We start from the raw sequence: 16,701 nt of genomic DNA, 5'->3' as shown, positions 1-16,701 counted from the left end.
CAAAGTTTCAAAGAAGAGCAACATTTATTTTAATAGTTTTCAATGCCTCTATCTTGTTCTGAAGTTGTAGTTTAATAAAACAGAATTATGTAATCATATTTGTTATGATTTTTTTTTTTTTTTTTAAAATAAGAAGTTCAAAGTATTTTATTATTTTTGGATTCATTTAACATTTTTAGCAAAAAAAACTGAGTGGGGAGAGAGCGTAGGCGAAGAAAGAAAGGGTAGTACGGAGACGGAGGGAGGGAGACGGAGGGAGGGAGTTAAATTTGAAATCGCCTCGGGATTTGAGTCATACACTACTAAATACTAATACTATTTTAATTAATTTTTTTTTTTTTTTTATATATATATTTATTATTAGCCCATTCATTGCTTCCTTTCTCTTCTCTTATCTTCTTTAATAAAAAATCACAAAAAAACTCTCATCTCCTTTTCTTTTATTACTCTCCTAAGTCTCCGACTCCTACTCCGAGAACTCTCTCCATCTCTCTCTCTCTCTTGTCATAACAAATGATAGATTTAGAGTTCAGAGATTACAACACTGACAGATCTCTCTCTCCTTTTCTTCTTCCTTTGATTTGATTCATAAGAGAGAGAGTGAGTTTGAGCTATGCAGTTTTAAGGCGGTGTTGTTTTTTTGACTTTTTGAGTTTAGGGTTTGGAAAAAAAATGGAAGGCGGCCCCGGGCATCGGTTATCGGCGCCGTGCTGGGGCAGAAGGGTAATAGCGAATAACAAGAAGAGAGTGAGAGGAGGAGACGGGTGCATAAACAGCGTTAAGAAACTTCACCGCCGCGAGATTTCTTCGAACCGCAATCGCGCTTTTTCCATCACCAATGCTCAGGAGAGATTCCGCAACATGCGTTTGATGGAAGAGTATGACACTCACGATCCGAAGGGTCACAATTCCCCAGTTTTGCCTTTCTTGATGAAGAGAGCCAAAGTCATTGAGATTGTTGCTGCCCGTGACATTGTCTTCGCTTTAGCCCATTCTGGCGTCTGTGCTGCTTTCAGTAGAGGTACCCCTAATACCATAAACTCTGTGTATTGTATTGCAATTTTTATTCAACCCCATAATTGGGTTTTTATTTACTCTGCTAAACCCTAGAAATTGGATTGAATGCGCTTTGGCCCCCTTTTATCTTTAACATTATAATTATTATTGGGCTTGTTTGTTTTTGGCTGCAGAGACAAACCAAAGGATATGTTTTTTGAATGTGTGTCATGATGAAGTCATTCGGAGTTTGTTTTATAATAAGAACAATGACTCCCTTATTACTGTCTCTGTTTACGCTTCTGACAACTTCAGTTCTTTGAAATGTAGATCCACAAGGATTGAGTATGTACCTCTTTTCATTCTTCTTTCTTTTAACCCACCCATTTTTTTGTGTGTGTTATGTTTCTTCCTCTTATTTGAATTTTCCTGCTTGCTAGATACATTCGGAGGGGAAAGCCGGATGCGGGTTTTCCTCTTTTTGAGTCTGAGTCTTTAAAGTGGCCTGGGTTTGTAGAGTTTGATGATGTTAATGGAAAGGTGCTAACCTACTCTGCACAAGATAGGTATGTTTCGAAACGTGCATGCTGCTCTAATTTGCGATGCTTAAATGCATATCTAATTATTGATTCTAACAGGCGTTTAATTAAATATTGTCAGTATATACAAGGTGTTTGACCTGAAAAACTATACAATGCTTTACTCTATTTCGGATAAACATGTGCAAGAAATCAAGATCAGGTAATCTCTTTCTTACTATCTCCTCTTGAAACAAGTTGTGCTACTTAGTGTGTGCGTGTGCGCACCTGGGAATTTGTCTTTTTACTCTATGAATTCTAAGATTCTATCAGAGTTGAAAATTCCTTTTGAAGCACATGTATGTGTTTAGGAAAGTGTGTGTGGGTCTTAGATTCTACTTTCTGTCATGCTGTTCATGTTTTCACCTTACCCCATTATGTCAATTTTGTTTGTACAGTCCTGGAATCATGTTATTGATTTTCAATAGAGCTAGCAGTCATGTTCCTCTTAAGATTCTATCAATAGAAGATGGCACAGTTCTCAAATCATTCAATCATCTACTTCATCGAAACAAGAAGGTGGACTTCATTGAACAATTCAATGAAAAGCTTCTTGTCAAGCAAGAAAATGAAAATCTTCAGATTCTCGATGTAAGTTATCTTTGTCCTTTTTTGGGGATTGCTTGCAGCCTTTGATTATTCTATCCCTTTTAAGTGTCATTCCCTTGAATGTAGGTTCGAAATGCCGAGCTGATGGAAGTTAGCAGAGCTGAGTTCATGACTCCGTCTGCATTTATCTTTCTTTATGAGAACCAGTTATTCCTGACATTCAGAGATCGAACTGTTGCTGTTTGGAACTTTCGTGGGGAGCTTGTGACTTCATTTGAGGATCACCTTTTATGGCATCCAGACTGCAACACAAATAACATATATATTACAAGTGACCAGGATCTTATTATATCTTACTGCAAGGCTGATTCTGATGAACAATGGATGGAAGGAAATGGTAATGCTCTAAAGTACTTACTTGAACCTGCCTCATTAGCCTGGTGGCTCCCCAATTGTTATATTTGCAACCTAGCTGTTAGTTTTTTTCCCCCCTAAAATAAGTATGAAAAGAAATGAATGAGCATCTGAATACAAAAGCCATATAGAGAAGGGGTAAATGGCCTGCATATGGCTATGTTGAGGTCTATCCTGGTTCTAATTTATATTTGTTTATTTATTTATTTATAAATAGTGAAACTTTTATTGAAAACACAAACAAACCCAAGTATACTGGGGGTGTTCTATGGGAGTAATATAAAATTTATATTATTAGTTGGAGAACTATAATGCATTTAGTAAAACAATTTTGGCTCCTAAACTGTGTCAAAGTTTCAATTTCATCCTTGAACTATTTATTTCTGGTTAGAATCCTTTTGAACTATTGATTGTGTCAATTTAGTGTATGAAGATTTGATGTTACCCTCACACACCCTTCACCCCCCCCACCCCCACACACACACACACACGCACGCACGCACCCCCACACTTTTCTTTCAGAAATCAAGTGTTTTTGTGAAATTTCTTCGTAAATCGAGTGATTCAACCCAATGCTTAACTTTGATCTTTACTATGAGCAGTTTAGTTTGACAGCAAGTGGGGCCAAAAGTAACGCTAAATTTTTTTTTTTAAACTTCATTGACATACTTGATAGTTTACTAGTTTAGGGGCAAAATTGAACTCTGACACATAATTCATGCATTAAAATAGTATTTCATTTCTTTGAATAAATCTTGTTAGTTATGTTAAAAAAGAAAAAGAAAAGAAGAAGAAGGTATTTTGGCCTCGTTCTTTTTTTAATAATTTGATAGTTGCAATGGGGGATGGAGGATTTGAATCCTAGATGTCTCTGTTGGAAATACTAGGCAGTGACAATTAAGTTACAAGGCTTTTGGCATTTGGCCATGTTCTTGGGCAACATGAGGCCCTAAACAATTTTTCTTGGTTACTAAATAAAGTTTAGAGATATACATGTTTGCTTTGCTTTGACTTGTAGGTCTACTGAACCCTGCTGTATTAACTTAATAGCTATTTCTACATATCAAAAAAACAATTCCTGAGGTGTGGGTGTAGCACCCCATTTGATCTCATTGACAACTGTCTGTTTTCTGCTAGATTCATTGTTCTAAACCAACCACCCTGATTTGAGTATGAATTATTTGTATGCCACTACAACCTGTTGTGATCCATTCTTTGTATAGTGTTTTAGCTGGTCTTTTAGGATTAAAGTGGACGACGGAGCTGAACATTGGTTTTTGACTTTGTTACATATAGCAAGGGCATAGTAGTATAGCAAATTGATACATGAGGTAGCTCTTTAGAAATAAAATTCTTAACTAATAAAAAAAGAGTAATTGCAAGTTGTGAATGTTTTCTAGAACTTTATTAATTCTTAGTTGAGCTTGTTTACTTTGTCCCACTTTTGTTTTCTTGATTAAGAACAATGATGGGCAGTTTTATCCCATTTCTGCATTTGTCTCTTACTAAGAAAATGGATATAGCATCAGAGTTGTCTGTTCATCACTATTTGTTGCTTTGTTCTCATTTCATGAGGAGAATATTTTAGGAGGCTTGAGTCATAATGTTTTCTTACCGTTAGCTTTTTTTATGCAGCTGGGTCTATCAATATCAGCAACATCTTGACTGGGAAGTGCCTAGCTAAAATAAATGCCACCAACGGCATTCCCAAGGGTGATGAGTGTAGCACCAGTGCTGGCAGCTCAAAGAAGCAGGATTACTCCAAAGTGAGAAGCACAGTTGCAGAGGCTTTGGAAGACATTACTGCCCTTTTCTATGATGAAGAACGGAATGAGATATATACTGGTAACAGGCATGGTCTGGTTCATGTGTGGTCTAACTGAAAATAGATTGTTCTTTAGTTTGCCATGGGCACTAAGACTGTCGTCAGAGTATTGGCTTTTCTTTTGGCTAGCCCTGTTGCATATATCATGATGGGATAGCTTCAGTGCACTCAATGGTTTTTCATGAGGCTTTCAGAGTGATCTTGGATTGTATCATTTGTTGATCTGTGTAATTCTTATGTAATTTTGTAGATTTGCTTTTAGGGAATTATAGGCTGCCTGATTGAGATGCAAGGATGACATGCCTTTAGAAATCTAGCAAATTATGTGCGAATCTCTCTCTCTCTCTGAGTTAGATCCCAACAAGTCTGATTTTCTGTGTACTTTTTAATGAACAATTAAACAGAATGAGTTTATATCACTATTACCAGGAGTGCAAATATAGTAGTAGCAGGACTAGGATGGTATTACTGTGCTACCTTCTCCTATGAGAGATTATCTTTTAAGTTTCACAATCTTCTGTTTGCCATGATGTACACGATTTCATTCAAGGAATTATATGAAAAAAAGCCACAATGGATGTTTCTTTAATGATGATAGATTTATATAGATATTTTCAAGATAAACTGATAATGTGAAGGATTGAAAATTTCACCTTCATATATGGTGCTCATATTTATAACTGTATAGCTGCAAATAAGTTGTGTTGCTTGCAAGCCATTGGAGCTCAGCTTGATTGAGGGCTCGGCCTGTCTCAACTGGTTTATCAAGCTAGCTAGCTCATTAACTTGAGCTCACCTAGAAATGCATATCAAGTTATAATGAAAACTTTGTAAGACAACTACGAAAGAAGTGTTTGGCTGTCACAATGAACACATGATAGTGTATACTCAGAACGGACATGAAATGGAAAAGTAGCATTTTAAGAAAAAGTTGACGTAAAACAACAATAACAGGAGTGTAAACAGTAAATTGCCGAGGCTTTTTAAGTATTTCTTCACAAAGAAATACAAATACTACACTTGTTATTTGTGTACAGTCAGGTTTTGAGAATACAAAGCAATTTTCGTGAAGGTAAAACTTAAAAAGAAAGAAAAAAAGCAGAAGGTAATTAAGCCTATGAAGGGGTTATATACACGGCCTTGTTATTGCTGCCTTGGTTGCATGAACGGTAGCTGTATGATTACAAACATAATTCTCCGCCTCTTAAAATCACAGTCGAATAAGTCTCTAATCTTACAGCAAGAATGCATATTTTTGTCTTCCACCAGGATTCTCTTCTCTTTATAGTTCACAGTTTTATTTTTAACTTCCTTCTCCAATGCCTGGACTTTTATTCCAGATGTGCTGTTTTCCCTTTCCATGGTTTGAGAATCTGAAACGAACAAAGCAAGCTTGCATCCACACTCATCAGGGCACCCGCATTATTAAATTCTCCACAATAGTTTGGTGCTGAAAATATGGTAACCAGCTGCCTCTCTGCAAAGAATTCGTAACCATCTTCAACCACCTGTCAACCATTTTCTTTCAATTTATTAGGCTACATATATATTCATTAGGTAAAGCTTAGGTTCTGTATGCAACATAAACAATGTAATCTTTTTCTAAGGACAATAAATTCAACCGGAATAAATGTCAGTGAGACAACTCTTTTCTTAGTGTTCATTCACAACATAATTAACATGATGAAAGGAAGACCTGGTGAGCACGGCATATGAGATCAAGATCGTGTTTCTTCAAGAACTCAGTCACCTTGTCAGCTCCAAAGGTATAGGAAACACCCCTATCATTCTCACCCCACCCTTTAATGTCTCTGTCTGGATCAGCCCAAAGGAGGTCACACAAGAGCCCCTGGTCTGGAACATCAACTGGCCTTTCTATAGCTCGTATCTGATCCAATCTCTCCATTTCTGGTGAAAGCCCACCATGCATACACAAGATTTTTTCATCAATCACTGCAGCTACGGGCAAACAATTGAAGGATTCAGTAAATATCTTCCAGAGACGGACACTGAAGCGGCGCTTGCACTCATCATAGAATCCATAGATTCTGTTGATAGATGCACATTCATGGTTTCCTCGAAGGAGGAAAAAGTTGTCAGGGTACTTGATTTTGTAAGCAAGCAGAAGGCATATAGTCTCTATGCTTTGTTTTCCTCTGTCAACATAGTCTCCAAGGAACAGGTAGTTTGCATGTGGTGGAAAACCACCATACTCAAACAGTCGCAACAGGTCTGGAAATTGACCATGTATGTCACCTGCACACCCAAACAAGCCACCATACTATTCCTTAGATACAAATACTGTGTAACATTATTTTAAGAGCCTTGATACCTAAAAATAAAAATATAAAAATTCTCACTTCTCAATACTTACAAACAAGCCACCAAACCATTCCCTAAGTATGATTTTTTACATTGTTTTGAGTGATTAATTTAATTTACTCCAAGGACAGGCAGATTAGTAAGTTATTCCTCACCTCTCAAACCAAATTCCACCCTTTTGATCTGAAATTTGACTTATGAAAAGAACATAGATCAACTGTTCGGTTCTATATTTAGAGATGGTGCCCCGTATTCTAATACGAAAAGGTAATACTAGTCTCTGGAATAGAGGTTATGTTGTAAGCCCTATTCTTTTTGCTATATGGACATAGTTACACCATCAAGCCATGTTAGTTTTTTGTGTTATTTTCTCTCCTTTTTTTTTTTTCTTTATTCCTCACTAAATTGTATAGATCAACAATCCTCAACACCCATTTTAAAAAAAGGGTTACTGAAAGTAAACTCACTTTAATTTTCTTATTTCTTTAGTATGTTAGAAACCTCAGAATCCTTTTTATAGAGTCTGTTTGTTAAAAACTTGTACCGGATTCTTTTACAGATGTTGTCACCTTCAGCAATTCATATATGACGATAATGATCATAATCCTATAGCAAAATAAATCAATGGTAGATTAATTGTATCAAAAGAAAATAAATGCAATTATATAGACATTTAATTCTGATAAAATTCTTTTGACAAAGATCATAGAACGGTTGGGGAGGCTTCTTTCGAAGAGAAAAGCAGGGCAAAAATTAAAAATCAAATCAGATGGTAGAATTTGATATAATGAAGCTGGCATTTCCCAACCCCATCTGTTAAAAACGCTGGTTCTTCATGCTCATGCATAAAATTAAAATCGGATTTTACATGATGTTGGATTTTATTTACAACAGTTGTTATTAAAAGGGAGGGGGGGCAAATCAATCTACCATGTTATGCGAATTCTGTATCTCAAATGCCACAACACTGGACAATGAGATTCCTGAAAGCAACAACAAATGGGGGGAATGCTTTTGGTTACACAAAACAAAACAAAAGATAGGTAGGAATAATAGGATGAACAAAAGAAGAAAGAAAAAAGGGTTAATGAAACATTGTTTACATACCACAAACATTAACGGGAGCCTCTAATTCAAGAAGAATAGGCTGCCTGAGGAAGACTTCCTTGGCAGTAACGCAAAGTTGGCGGATTTCCGACTCTGCAAGCTGAATCTTTTTCCCTCTACTCTTCCTTCCTTCCAACAGCCTCTCTATCAGCCCATCCAATCCATCCATTCCCCTCCGACCCCCACCCCTCCTCCCACTACCACTACTACTACTACCCTCTTTATCAGCCAGCTGATCCGTTTTTTTTTTCCCCTCTTCTTTGTTTAAAAAAAAAAAAAAAAAAATGATGGTATTTCTGCTGTTGATACTATATATCAGAATCAAAATGATGACAGACAGACTAGAGAGAAAAAAGAAAAGAAAAAGGAAAAATGATTAGCTAACAATGCTAGCAAATTTTGAGACACAGAGAGAGACAAGAGTTTTGGCTAAAGAATAGGAGGAGTTGAGACATAAATGGGTTTAACATTATATTGTGGCTGCATTTTGTTATGTCTTGAATGGTTGTCATATGCAAGGTTTTACATTTTGCCAACTGTTGTGGACAAGAAACAATAAGCACCCCTCCCTTTCCCCGATTTACATGGTCCATTCCACCCAGTCACTTTCTTTCTTTCTTTTATTTTCCTTAATTGAATTTGTTTAAAATAATTTTTGCATTACTGTCACCGAAGACATAGACAAATTATACATCACCGCTGGCAACTGTTGCTATCTAAGATCCACCGTTGACGCTTGCCAAGCTTCTTGCTTAACTGTTACTCTTTTTTGCTAAATCAAGCAATTACCAACTAATCATGTTTTAGTTGAACCGCCACGCTAATATTTCATCAACCGCAACCATCTGCCTTCTATTTCTTAATAGTTTCTCAAACATCATCAGCCCTGAAAACATGCAGTAACCTTAATAAAAACAAAAGAAAACATTAACAGAAAAAACAGTCATCGTGCAGCCACGTATGCTTGATATATACGTAAAATCATGTAGCAAGCAGAGGATTTAAATCTCTTGCTTTGATTTGGCCCACATCGGAAGATTCGGAACCCATAACCAATTTAGAAACAAAGATTCCCTGCATCCACTAGAAAATATTGATTTATATATACTGAAAAAATAACATTGAGCAATGGCATTTGTTTCTATAAACATAAATATGAAACCAATGAGGTTTACCAACGCGGAGGAATGTAGTAAATGAGAGGGGAAGAGAGAAGGGAGACCACTACTTGGGGATGACATGTTCAGGGAAAAGTAGGTTTCAGGCATTTTCAACTTTCTAGAGGTACACAAGATTTACTGCAACACAACTGGTTCTTGATGTGGCTTTCTCAACTGAAAATCAGTCTAAACAGAACAAAGATGCAAAAGCAAGTCTTGGCCTGATTGATATGTTGACTGCTGCAAATATGTCTTACAGTCATCTGAATAATATGCCATAAAAAAATCTCTCTATCGACAAAGCAACTCATGTGGTTTTTGACACAATAATGCTGCGTTTCGTCTCATTGATTGTCTACAACAACCCAAGACTCAGGAAACATGTTCATGCCTAATTTATAATTCGCAACGGCAAATTGGGTCTGTTTATTAATCATCTGTATACAATATGCTTATAATAAATCTTTCTCTAGGGCCATACCCTTTCTAGCCTATTTATACATTAGCAGATCTGTATTGCACATCCTGTTACTGCTAATTGAGAGATCTGTACGGTTCCTCCAATCAAATTTTGTGGACAATTTTGCAAAAAGGGAGCACTTCTTAAGCTTAAAAATCATGAAACAGTATGAAATAATAAATTTTCAACAAGAAAGAATCACAATCTTCATGGAGCAACTCATCCCAACAAGAACCAGTACATCACCCTTCATCCCTTATTTATGAGAAAATATCTTGTACATCTGACATATGCATCATCTCTCTCACAATGATTTGGTTCCAACTAAATATGGAATCCACATGTTTGTAAGAGAGATCGTTCATATATCCAATGTATGAGATAATTAAAACTACTTATTTACAAGGGAGAAGGTGCCATTTGGTCCAAACTCCAATTCTCCAAAGACCACTGACACCTCACCCTTGCACTCTGGTGGCTTTACTCCCCAGCATTACTCAAAGACTAATACCTAAAAGAATAAGAAAAAGGAAAAAACTGCCAGATAGAAAAACACAGTAAGATTTAAGTTGTAAATCACATACAACAAAGTTCAAATCACCAAGATGATGACAACTGACTTGACCAAGTATCAATTGATAAAGTCAGCCTCTCAACTTAAACACGTGAAAGTAAATTCCCAGCATATACTATATAGCACCACAAGAAAAATACAAGTTCAGACTATCTCTGATTAGGCAACACAATTTCAGAATTGTGACTTGTCAAGGCTGTCAAAATAGGGATGGTCAAGTGCTGCTTTGGCTGAGATTCTTTCAGCTGGGTCATATTTAAGCATTTTCTGCAAGTAAAAACAGAAAAACTGTAAATCACACAAAGCTGAAACAAACAAAAGGGGGCATATATAGATAATTAGCATTCATAATAAAGCTAACATGAGGTTCAGTAGCATTCTAAGAACAATGAGAAGACTAAGCATGAGGTTCTGCTAACATGTTAAATTAGTTTGTACTCAGCTTTTTTTTTTTTTTTTTTAATAATCATAAAACTAAATAGGTCAACTATACTAAACAAATGCAAATATGAGAGATGGTGAAAACCCATATGATCTATCACATCACTTCTAGGGTCTGGACTATATAAAAGATAGACCAAGAAGGAAGAACTTTGCTAGATTTGACAAGTTATAGTCACAACTATGAGATATAATAGAAGATTTAGAATCTTACAAAAAGGCTAGCAGATTATTTGTCCCTCGGTAACAATGAAGAAAAAGCTTTTGCACTGTCTCATATCTTAGTATTTTAGAATGTAACATTGATTTCTACAGTCTACACATTAAGGTGAAATGAATGAGCAGGCAAAAGGATAAGAATTGAGAATTGAGATGCAATTAGCATTACATTGTATTGTATTGTATGTTAAAACGATAGTTAAATGATTAAATTCACAATTTTCTACGCAAATGATGAAATTCAGTCTTTCCTAAAAGCATTAAGTTTTGGGACAAAACGATAATTTCATCATAATAGAAACAAAAAGGGGTTGCAGGAAATTGAAAAATATAATAGGGCCATTTGGTGGAAGGAAAGAGGAAGAAATGCGTTACCGAAAGGAGGTCAACACCATCAGGTCCCAAAGCAGGAACGGCACGTGCCAAGTTCTGTGGTTCCCACTGTGGATACGCGTGCCAATCCCGCAGAGTAGTAACTCCACCCCACTGCTTCTCTGTGGGAGTGCCAAGCAACCTGAAATTCAAATCAATCAATTTTTTTTTTTTTTTTTCATTTTATAATTTTAAAATTATTAGTAATAAAACAAAAGCAAATGAAATGAAATGAAATCAATCTTGTAAGAGACCTGAAAATATGAAGCAATTGCTGGAACTCGGAGTCACCAGGAAAAAGAGCCTGACGCCTTGCCATCTCAGCAAAGATGCAACCGACGGACCAGATATCAACGGCGGTGGAGTAATGAGTGGATCCGAGTAGAACCTCCGGAGCCCTGTACCAGAGAGTAACGATCTCGTGCGTGTAGCTCTTGAGAGGAACGGTGAAGGCGCGTCCGAGTCCAAGATCCGCGATCTTCAGAATCCCCCTGTCCTTGTCGACCAGCAGATTCTGGGGCTTGAGATCGCGGTGGAGAACGCCGTGAGAGTGGCAGTGAGCGACGCCCTTGCAGAGCTGGTATAGGAAACTCTGAACCAGGGAAGGAGGGAGGGGCCGAGGGTTGGCGCACTTGCGATGAGAATCGATGAACTTTTTGAGATCGGTTTCAAGGTACTCGAAGACGAGGTAGAGGAGAGGCTTGCCGTGTTTGTTGAGGGAGTGTTCGACGCAGAGGAGGCGGACGACGTAGAGAGATTGGGAGAGCATTTGGAGCAAGGAGACTTCGCGGAGCGCGGTTGGGGGAACGCCTTCTTCGTCCATTTCGAGACGGGTTTTCTTGAGGGCGACGACTTCGCCGCTCTCCTTGTCTTTAGCTTTGTACACCTTCCCGTACGTTCCTTCTCCCACCTTCTCCAGTTTCTCGTACTTTTCCATTTTTTTCCGATTTTGATCTTCTTCTTCTTCTTCTTCTTCTCTTTCTCTCTGTTTGTTTTGTAAATTCAAATTTATAAAAAGGGGGGGAGGGAAAGAGGGAGTGGAGTGGGGGATGGATGATGGATTTGTTAATTTTTTTTTTAGCACACTCGACACGTGTGACTTGGCTGGCTGGCTGGCTGTCCCTCCCTCGCTCCCTTCCTGATCTTTTGAATTTTGAAATTTGAATTTTTTTGATTCTCTTCTTCTGCCACCTCTTTATTTTGCAAAATTACCGAATTACTTATATTTGGTAAAAGTTAACAGATACTAAACATTAGTTTATAAAATATTTTTGTGGAAAATTAAAAAAAAAAATGTATTTTTTATATTTTTCATTAAAGTAATGTTATCATGTTAAAAAAATTTATTAACAATTGTTATAAAGACACCCATTAATAGAACTCTCAATTATTAAGTAAAAGTATGTACAGATTGGTTTAAATTAAGTTGAGGCCTTGATGAATTTTCTCAATTCAACCCCACTATAGATGGTTTGAAAAAAACTCATTGGATCTAGAAAACCCCTCAACCCAACTTAACCCATCATAAGGGTCCAACCCAACCCACTTGGGGTCAAGTTAGACCCATGGCTTGGATAAGTTTTTTTTTTTTTTTTTCCTTAAAAAAAATTAAGCATTCGAAAAGCAATATTACAACTTACAAGTGTTTGTTGCCCTTGCAGTCTTCTAAAAATTCTAAGCATAGCACCATACATAAATTATTATACCAACACAAATAATCAAACCAAATAGTTTTATCCCAACTCAATTGAGAATCAAAATAGAATAGCAACAGTATTACAACTATTTTCTACCACCTGCCATCTAAGAAGTCTAAGTAGCGGAATCATCATACACAAATTTTTAAACCAAATGACATTTAGTTAGAAAGAAAATCAAATAGGCCTATCCCAACTCAATTAAGAAACAATATAAACATAAACTAGTTTTATGAGTTACAAGAAAATATAAATAGGGATAAGGGTCGTCAATGGGCTGGACCAAAAGAGAAAACCCCAACCCATAACCCTGCCCATTTTGTCTAAAATAGGCTAGGCTACTAAGTTGGGCCTAATGGGCTACCAATAAGATTGTGTTAGCATATTATTTTATTATTTTTGATGGTGTTATAAAATAGACCAACTTCTAAACTCGTTCATATGGCTCGTCCTAAGGAAGAGTTGAGTGGCATAGGGCATGTTCGTCCAAAGATAAGCTCGTTCGTCCGTGAAGTCGGTTGGACGAGCACCTTGCGTCCTGAACATGTTCCTTACAAACTCGACGCGACTTCTATTTTCCTGTCAGGCTACAAATCGTTCCCCCAATAAACGGTTGTGGAAAACGGACCCCAAATAATGTAACGTCCATGGCAGTTATGGAAGTTACCTCCAAGTCTTCCAAACTCCACAACGGTAGGAGAAATAACTGCCTCAGACAAGCACTATATAAGGGCTCTTCTACAAGAGGGTAAGGCACTCAGACACTTCCACACAAATTGGAATTCCAAAAATACTAACTTTATCGTCGAAGGATTCTTGGCCGATCTTCCCCGGTCTTCTCTGATTTTGTGTTTACTTTTTCAGGACATTCCAAGTAACCTTGAGATCATCAACGCTCGAGACATTCAACCTACTTGATTTTCTTGTGTTCATCAATTTTTATAAAGAAAGAATCATTTTTTATAAGGGAATAATCAATCTATTGTTTTTAAAGGAAAGAATCAAATAATTTAATACTTATTAATTACAATTTATTTATTTTTACAGTCAAATCAATTTAAATTTTTTTTTTGTTGATGGAAACTTATTTAATTTTTTTTAATTAAGGCTTTAAATAGTTTTTTATTTTTATCTTTAATAAAAAAAATATCAAATGGTTAATTCAAATTTGCTAGACTACTAGAAAAATATATATTAAATAAATTAAGTTTAGCACAATTATTTTAAGTATCTTAGTAATTGAGAGAGTTCTCTTAAGAAATTCTTCTACAATATCTCAAGATCAATCCTTCATAGACCTCTTATATATTTTTGTTATAAATTCTAAGTTATTTGACTAGGCAACGGGTTGGGCCAACGGGCTGGGCTACTGGGCCGCCCATTAACCCGATGGACTGCCGGGTTTCTAGGTCAGGTCGTGGGCCATGAACTATTTGATGACCCTTAAATAGGGACTTAGAGTTTTGCTTTATATTAGGGAAAGTGGCAAAAAAGTAATTAACAAAAACGTATAATAATAAAATGTAGGCGGATTTGGGTGGGTTAGGCGGATTTGTGGAAAAAAAAAAAAAAAAGAAGCAATCCCAGCCTGAGGGGTGAATTTTGCATAAGAGGTGAATTTTGCACATTCAACTCCAAACATCATCCACATTAGTCTATGTAATGATACAAAAAAAAAAAAAAAAAAATTGTATGAAATGATACAAATTCTAACAACCCATTAGAACTTATTCTCAATTACAAGATCTTATTCCATTCTCTTTTTTATTTTTAGTTTTCTTTTTCTTTTTCATTTTCTTTTCCAAACGTGTTTGGTCTTCTTCTTCTTGCTCAATTTCTATTGTGTTTTATCTATTAAGGGTCTGTTTGGATTGAACTTATTATTGTTGAAACTGAAAACTGAAAATACTGTAACAAAATAATTTTTAAATGCGTGAATATTACCGTAGAATTCATTTTTAATAATTTTTAGTGCGTGAACAAAATGATGAACAATGATTTTTATCCCCTATACAGTAAAACCATGTGATGTTACTGTTTATACACAGGGAAAAAAAAAAAAAAAAAATCTGAAAACGCAAACGCCCACTCCAATCGGCATCTAAATTCTATTTTCCTGTGTTTTTTTGTGCTTCAGGTGGGTATCGTCCTTTTTTTCTTTACCATAATTGGGAACAAATATGAATTTCCAAATATACTTTTGGCATGTGATGCATTTATGGTGTGAACATTTTTGTTTAGTCTCTCCCCAACAATTAACATGCATGAATTTTTTATCATTTATCACAGTTCACAACAGCAACTCAAACTGGCCTACTAAAGCAGGTACGTTGATAGAAGTATAGAACAAGCCTGTTAAGCTTAAGCCTTTTGAGCTGAAAACCATTCAATTTAAAGTCTAAACAGGAACGTTCAATGCAAACCGAATCATGACAAAAATCATGATTAAGAAAAGATATAACAAAAACTCCATTTTAACCATACTGTTCTGTAAACCTCCACAGACAGCCCAAAATACCGAAGCCACCATACCGGTGACTGTTTCTTTTTTTCTCTTTTGGTAAGAAATAAAAACTTATTTATCATGATAGCATTCCATACTCCGCAGCCTTCTGAGTTGCATTGTAACCTATATCTAACTCCATGCATTAAAGAATCAAATCTTTATGCTGCCCTAGATATCAACAACTTCAATAAGGGTTGGCTCATAGTCACCAGGAGCCTCAAATCCATGGAGATTCATAACAGTTGCAGCAACATTGGCTAGCCCACCAGTAGGAATATCCCTGCGGAATCTGCAACCAGGTGCTAATCCAGGACCTCCAATTGCAATTGGCACCTAAATAAAGAGAGAACAAATATACAATGTTTTAGAACTTGAGAAGCAACATCCATCTAGTTAATAGTAATAACAACGATGTTGACTGATAAATTAACAGTCAATAACAATAAAAAATCCTAGGTGCAGCGTGCAATCTGTAAAGCCCAAAAAAAAGTGTATCATTACTTGGGCGTTTCAAGTAAAAAGAATTCAATGAACTTACTGGCTGACAAGTATGAGAAGTGAGTATTTGAATTTTGCCACCCTTGCCAAGTTGAGGTTGCCCTGTTTTGTTCCTCTTCACCATGTCCTCAGCATTACCATGATCTGCAGTAACAACATAAATTCCACCAACTTGCTCTATTGCATCAAGGATCATCTGCAATTTTCCAATTTTTTCTCCAGTAAGCCACATGCAACCTTTTCTTTTAATAGGTAAAAGGAAAAGGAAAACAGAAGATGAAAGACTTGATTCAAGCTACTCCCCATATCTCATCATTGGTTTAATTGGTTTTCTAGTACACATACAGATATGGTTTAAGCAAAAACAATATAATACAGTCATCTCAGTTGAAAGATGAGAAGCTAAACACACACCATGTTTTTATCAATGGGTCAGCACACACCGGTAGAAAGGGAAGCATCAGCAAGCATTTTTTTTTCCAACATATATATTGAACACACTACATAGATATCCTGACTTATATTTATGAGGCAATATATAAACAAGGAATATTAATGAAACATTGATTAAAGAATATAACAATAGGTGGTACCTACCCTTCCGATCTGATACCTCAGACTCTCATTCATTATTCGTTATGCATCCTCTCTTGATTACCTTGTGACTGTACACCAAAATAAAAAAGCACAGCAAACAAATAAATTAGCAATCAACATTCCTATATTCCAAATAGTTGATATTGAGCTGGGCTGGCCCAGAGAATTAGAATAATAGTAATAATATGGCAGAGGATAGCATCTGCAGCATTCTCCCAAGGAGAGCCACAAACCATTTCATTAACTGAAACAAAAATGGCAATAACAATCAATAACCCAAACAAAACCCGCAAACCCAAAAAAAAAAAAAAAGAAAAAAAAGAAAGGGAAATCCAATGCTGAAAAGGCAAAATTAAAAACATTTATGGGATAATAATAAGTAATAC

General features: G+C 36.2%; 4 protein-coding genes across 4 annotated transcripts; 1 reads left to right on the top strand and 3 right to left on the bottom strand.

Moving 5' to 3' along the window:
* Window positions 1-375: 375 nt before the first annotated feature.
* Window positions 376-4,875, top strand: LOC115952925. Its single transcript, XM_031070284.1, has 7 exons — window positions 376-1,021; window positions 1,191-1,341; window positions 1,437-1,562; window positions 1,657-1,737; window positions 1,973-2,165; window positions 2,250-2,520; window positions 4,173-4,875. The coding sequence occupies exons 1-7, from the start codon at window positions 673-675 to the stop codon at window positions 4,418-4,420; spliced, it is 1,419 nt and encodes a 472-aa protein (XP_030926144.1). The 5' UTR covers window positions 376-672; the 3' UTR covers window positions 4,421-4,875.
* A 448-nt stretch (window positions 4,876-5,323) lies between these two features.
* On the bottom strand, window positions 5,324-8,158 carry LOC115952926 (serine/threonine-protein phosphatase PP1-like). The gene is made up of 3 exons (XM_031070285.1): window positions 7,792-8,158; window positions 6,059-6,618; window positions 5,324-5,870 (listed from the first exon to the last, which is right to left on the bottom strand). The coding sequence occupies exons 1-3, from the start codon at window positions 7,958-7,960 to the stop codon at window positions 5,694-5,696; spliced, it is 906 nt and encodes a 301-aa protein (XP_030926145.1). The 5' UTR covers window positions 7,961-8,158; the 3' UTR covers window positions 5,324-5,693.
* A 1,794-nt stretch (window positions 8,159-9,952) lies between these two features.
* On the bottom strand, window positions 9,953-12,083 carry LOC115953624 (cell division control protein 2 homolog C). The gene is made up of 3 exons (XM_031071360.1): window positions 11,272-12,083; window positions 11,021-11,159; window positions 9,953-10,252 (listed from the first exon to the last, which is right to left on the bottom strand). The coding sequence occupies exons 1-3, from the start codon at window positions 11,952-11,954 to the stop codon at window positions 10,160-10,162; spliced, it is 915 nt and encodes a 304-aa protein (XP_030927220.1). The 5' UTR covers window positions 11,955-12,083; the 3' UTR covers window positions 9,953-10,159.
* Window positions 12,084-15,054: 2,971 nt separating this feature from the next.
* On the bottom strand, window positions 15,055-16,428 carry LOC115953625 (2,3-bisphosphoglycerate-independent phosphoglycerate mutase-like). The gene is made up of 3 exons (XM_031071361.1): window positions 16,316-16,428; window positions 15,759-15,914; window positions 15,055-15,553 (listed from the first exon to the last, which is right to left on the bottom strand). The coding sequence occupies exons 1-3, from the start codon at window positions 16,346-16,348 to the stop codon at window positions 15,389-15,391; spliced, it is 354 nt and encodes a 117-aa protein (XP_030927221.1). The 5' UTR covers window positions 16,349-16,428; the 3' UTR covers window positions 15,055-15,388.
* Window positions 16,429-16,701: the final 273 nt, after the last annotated feature.

The sequence above is a fragment of the Quercus lobata genome, chromosome 7, assembly GCF_001633185.2.
Source record: "Quercus lobata isolate SW786 chromosome 7, ValleyOak3.0 Primary Assembly, whole genome shotgun sequence".
Lineage (NCBI taxonomy): Eukaryota > Viridiplantae > Streptophyta > Magnoliopsida > Fagales > Fagaceae > Quercus > Quercus lobata.
Note: the sequence above shows the minus strand (reverse complement) of the source record. Positions and strands in the feature narration are given on the sequence as shown.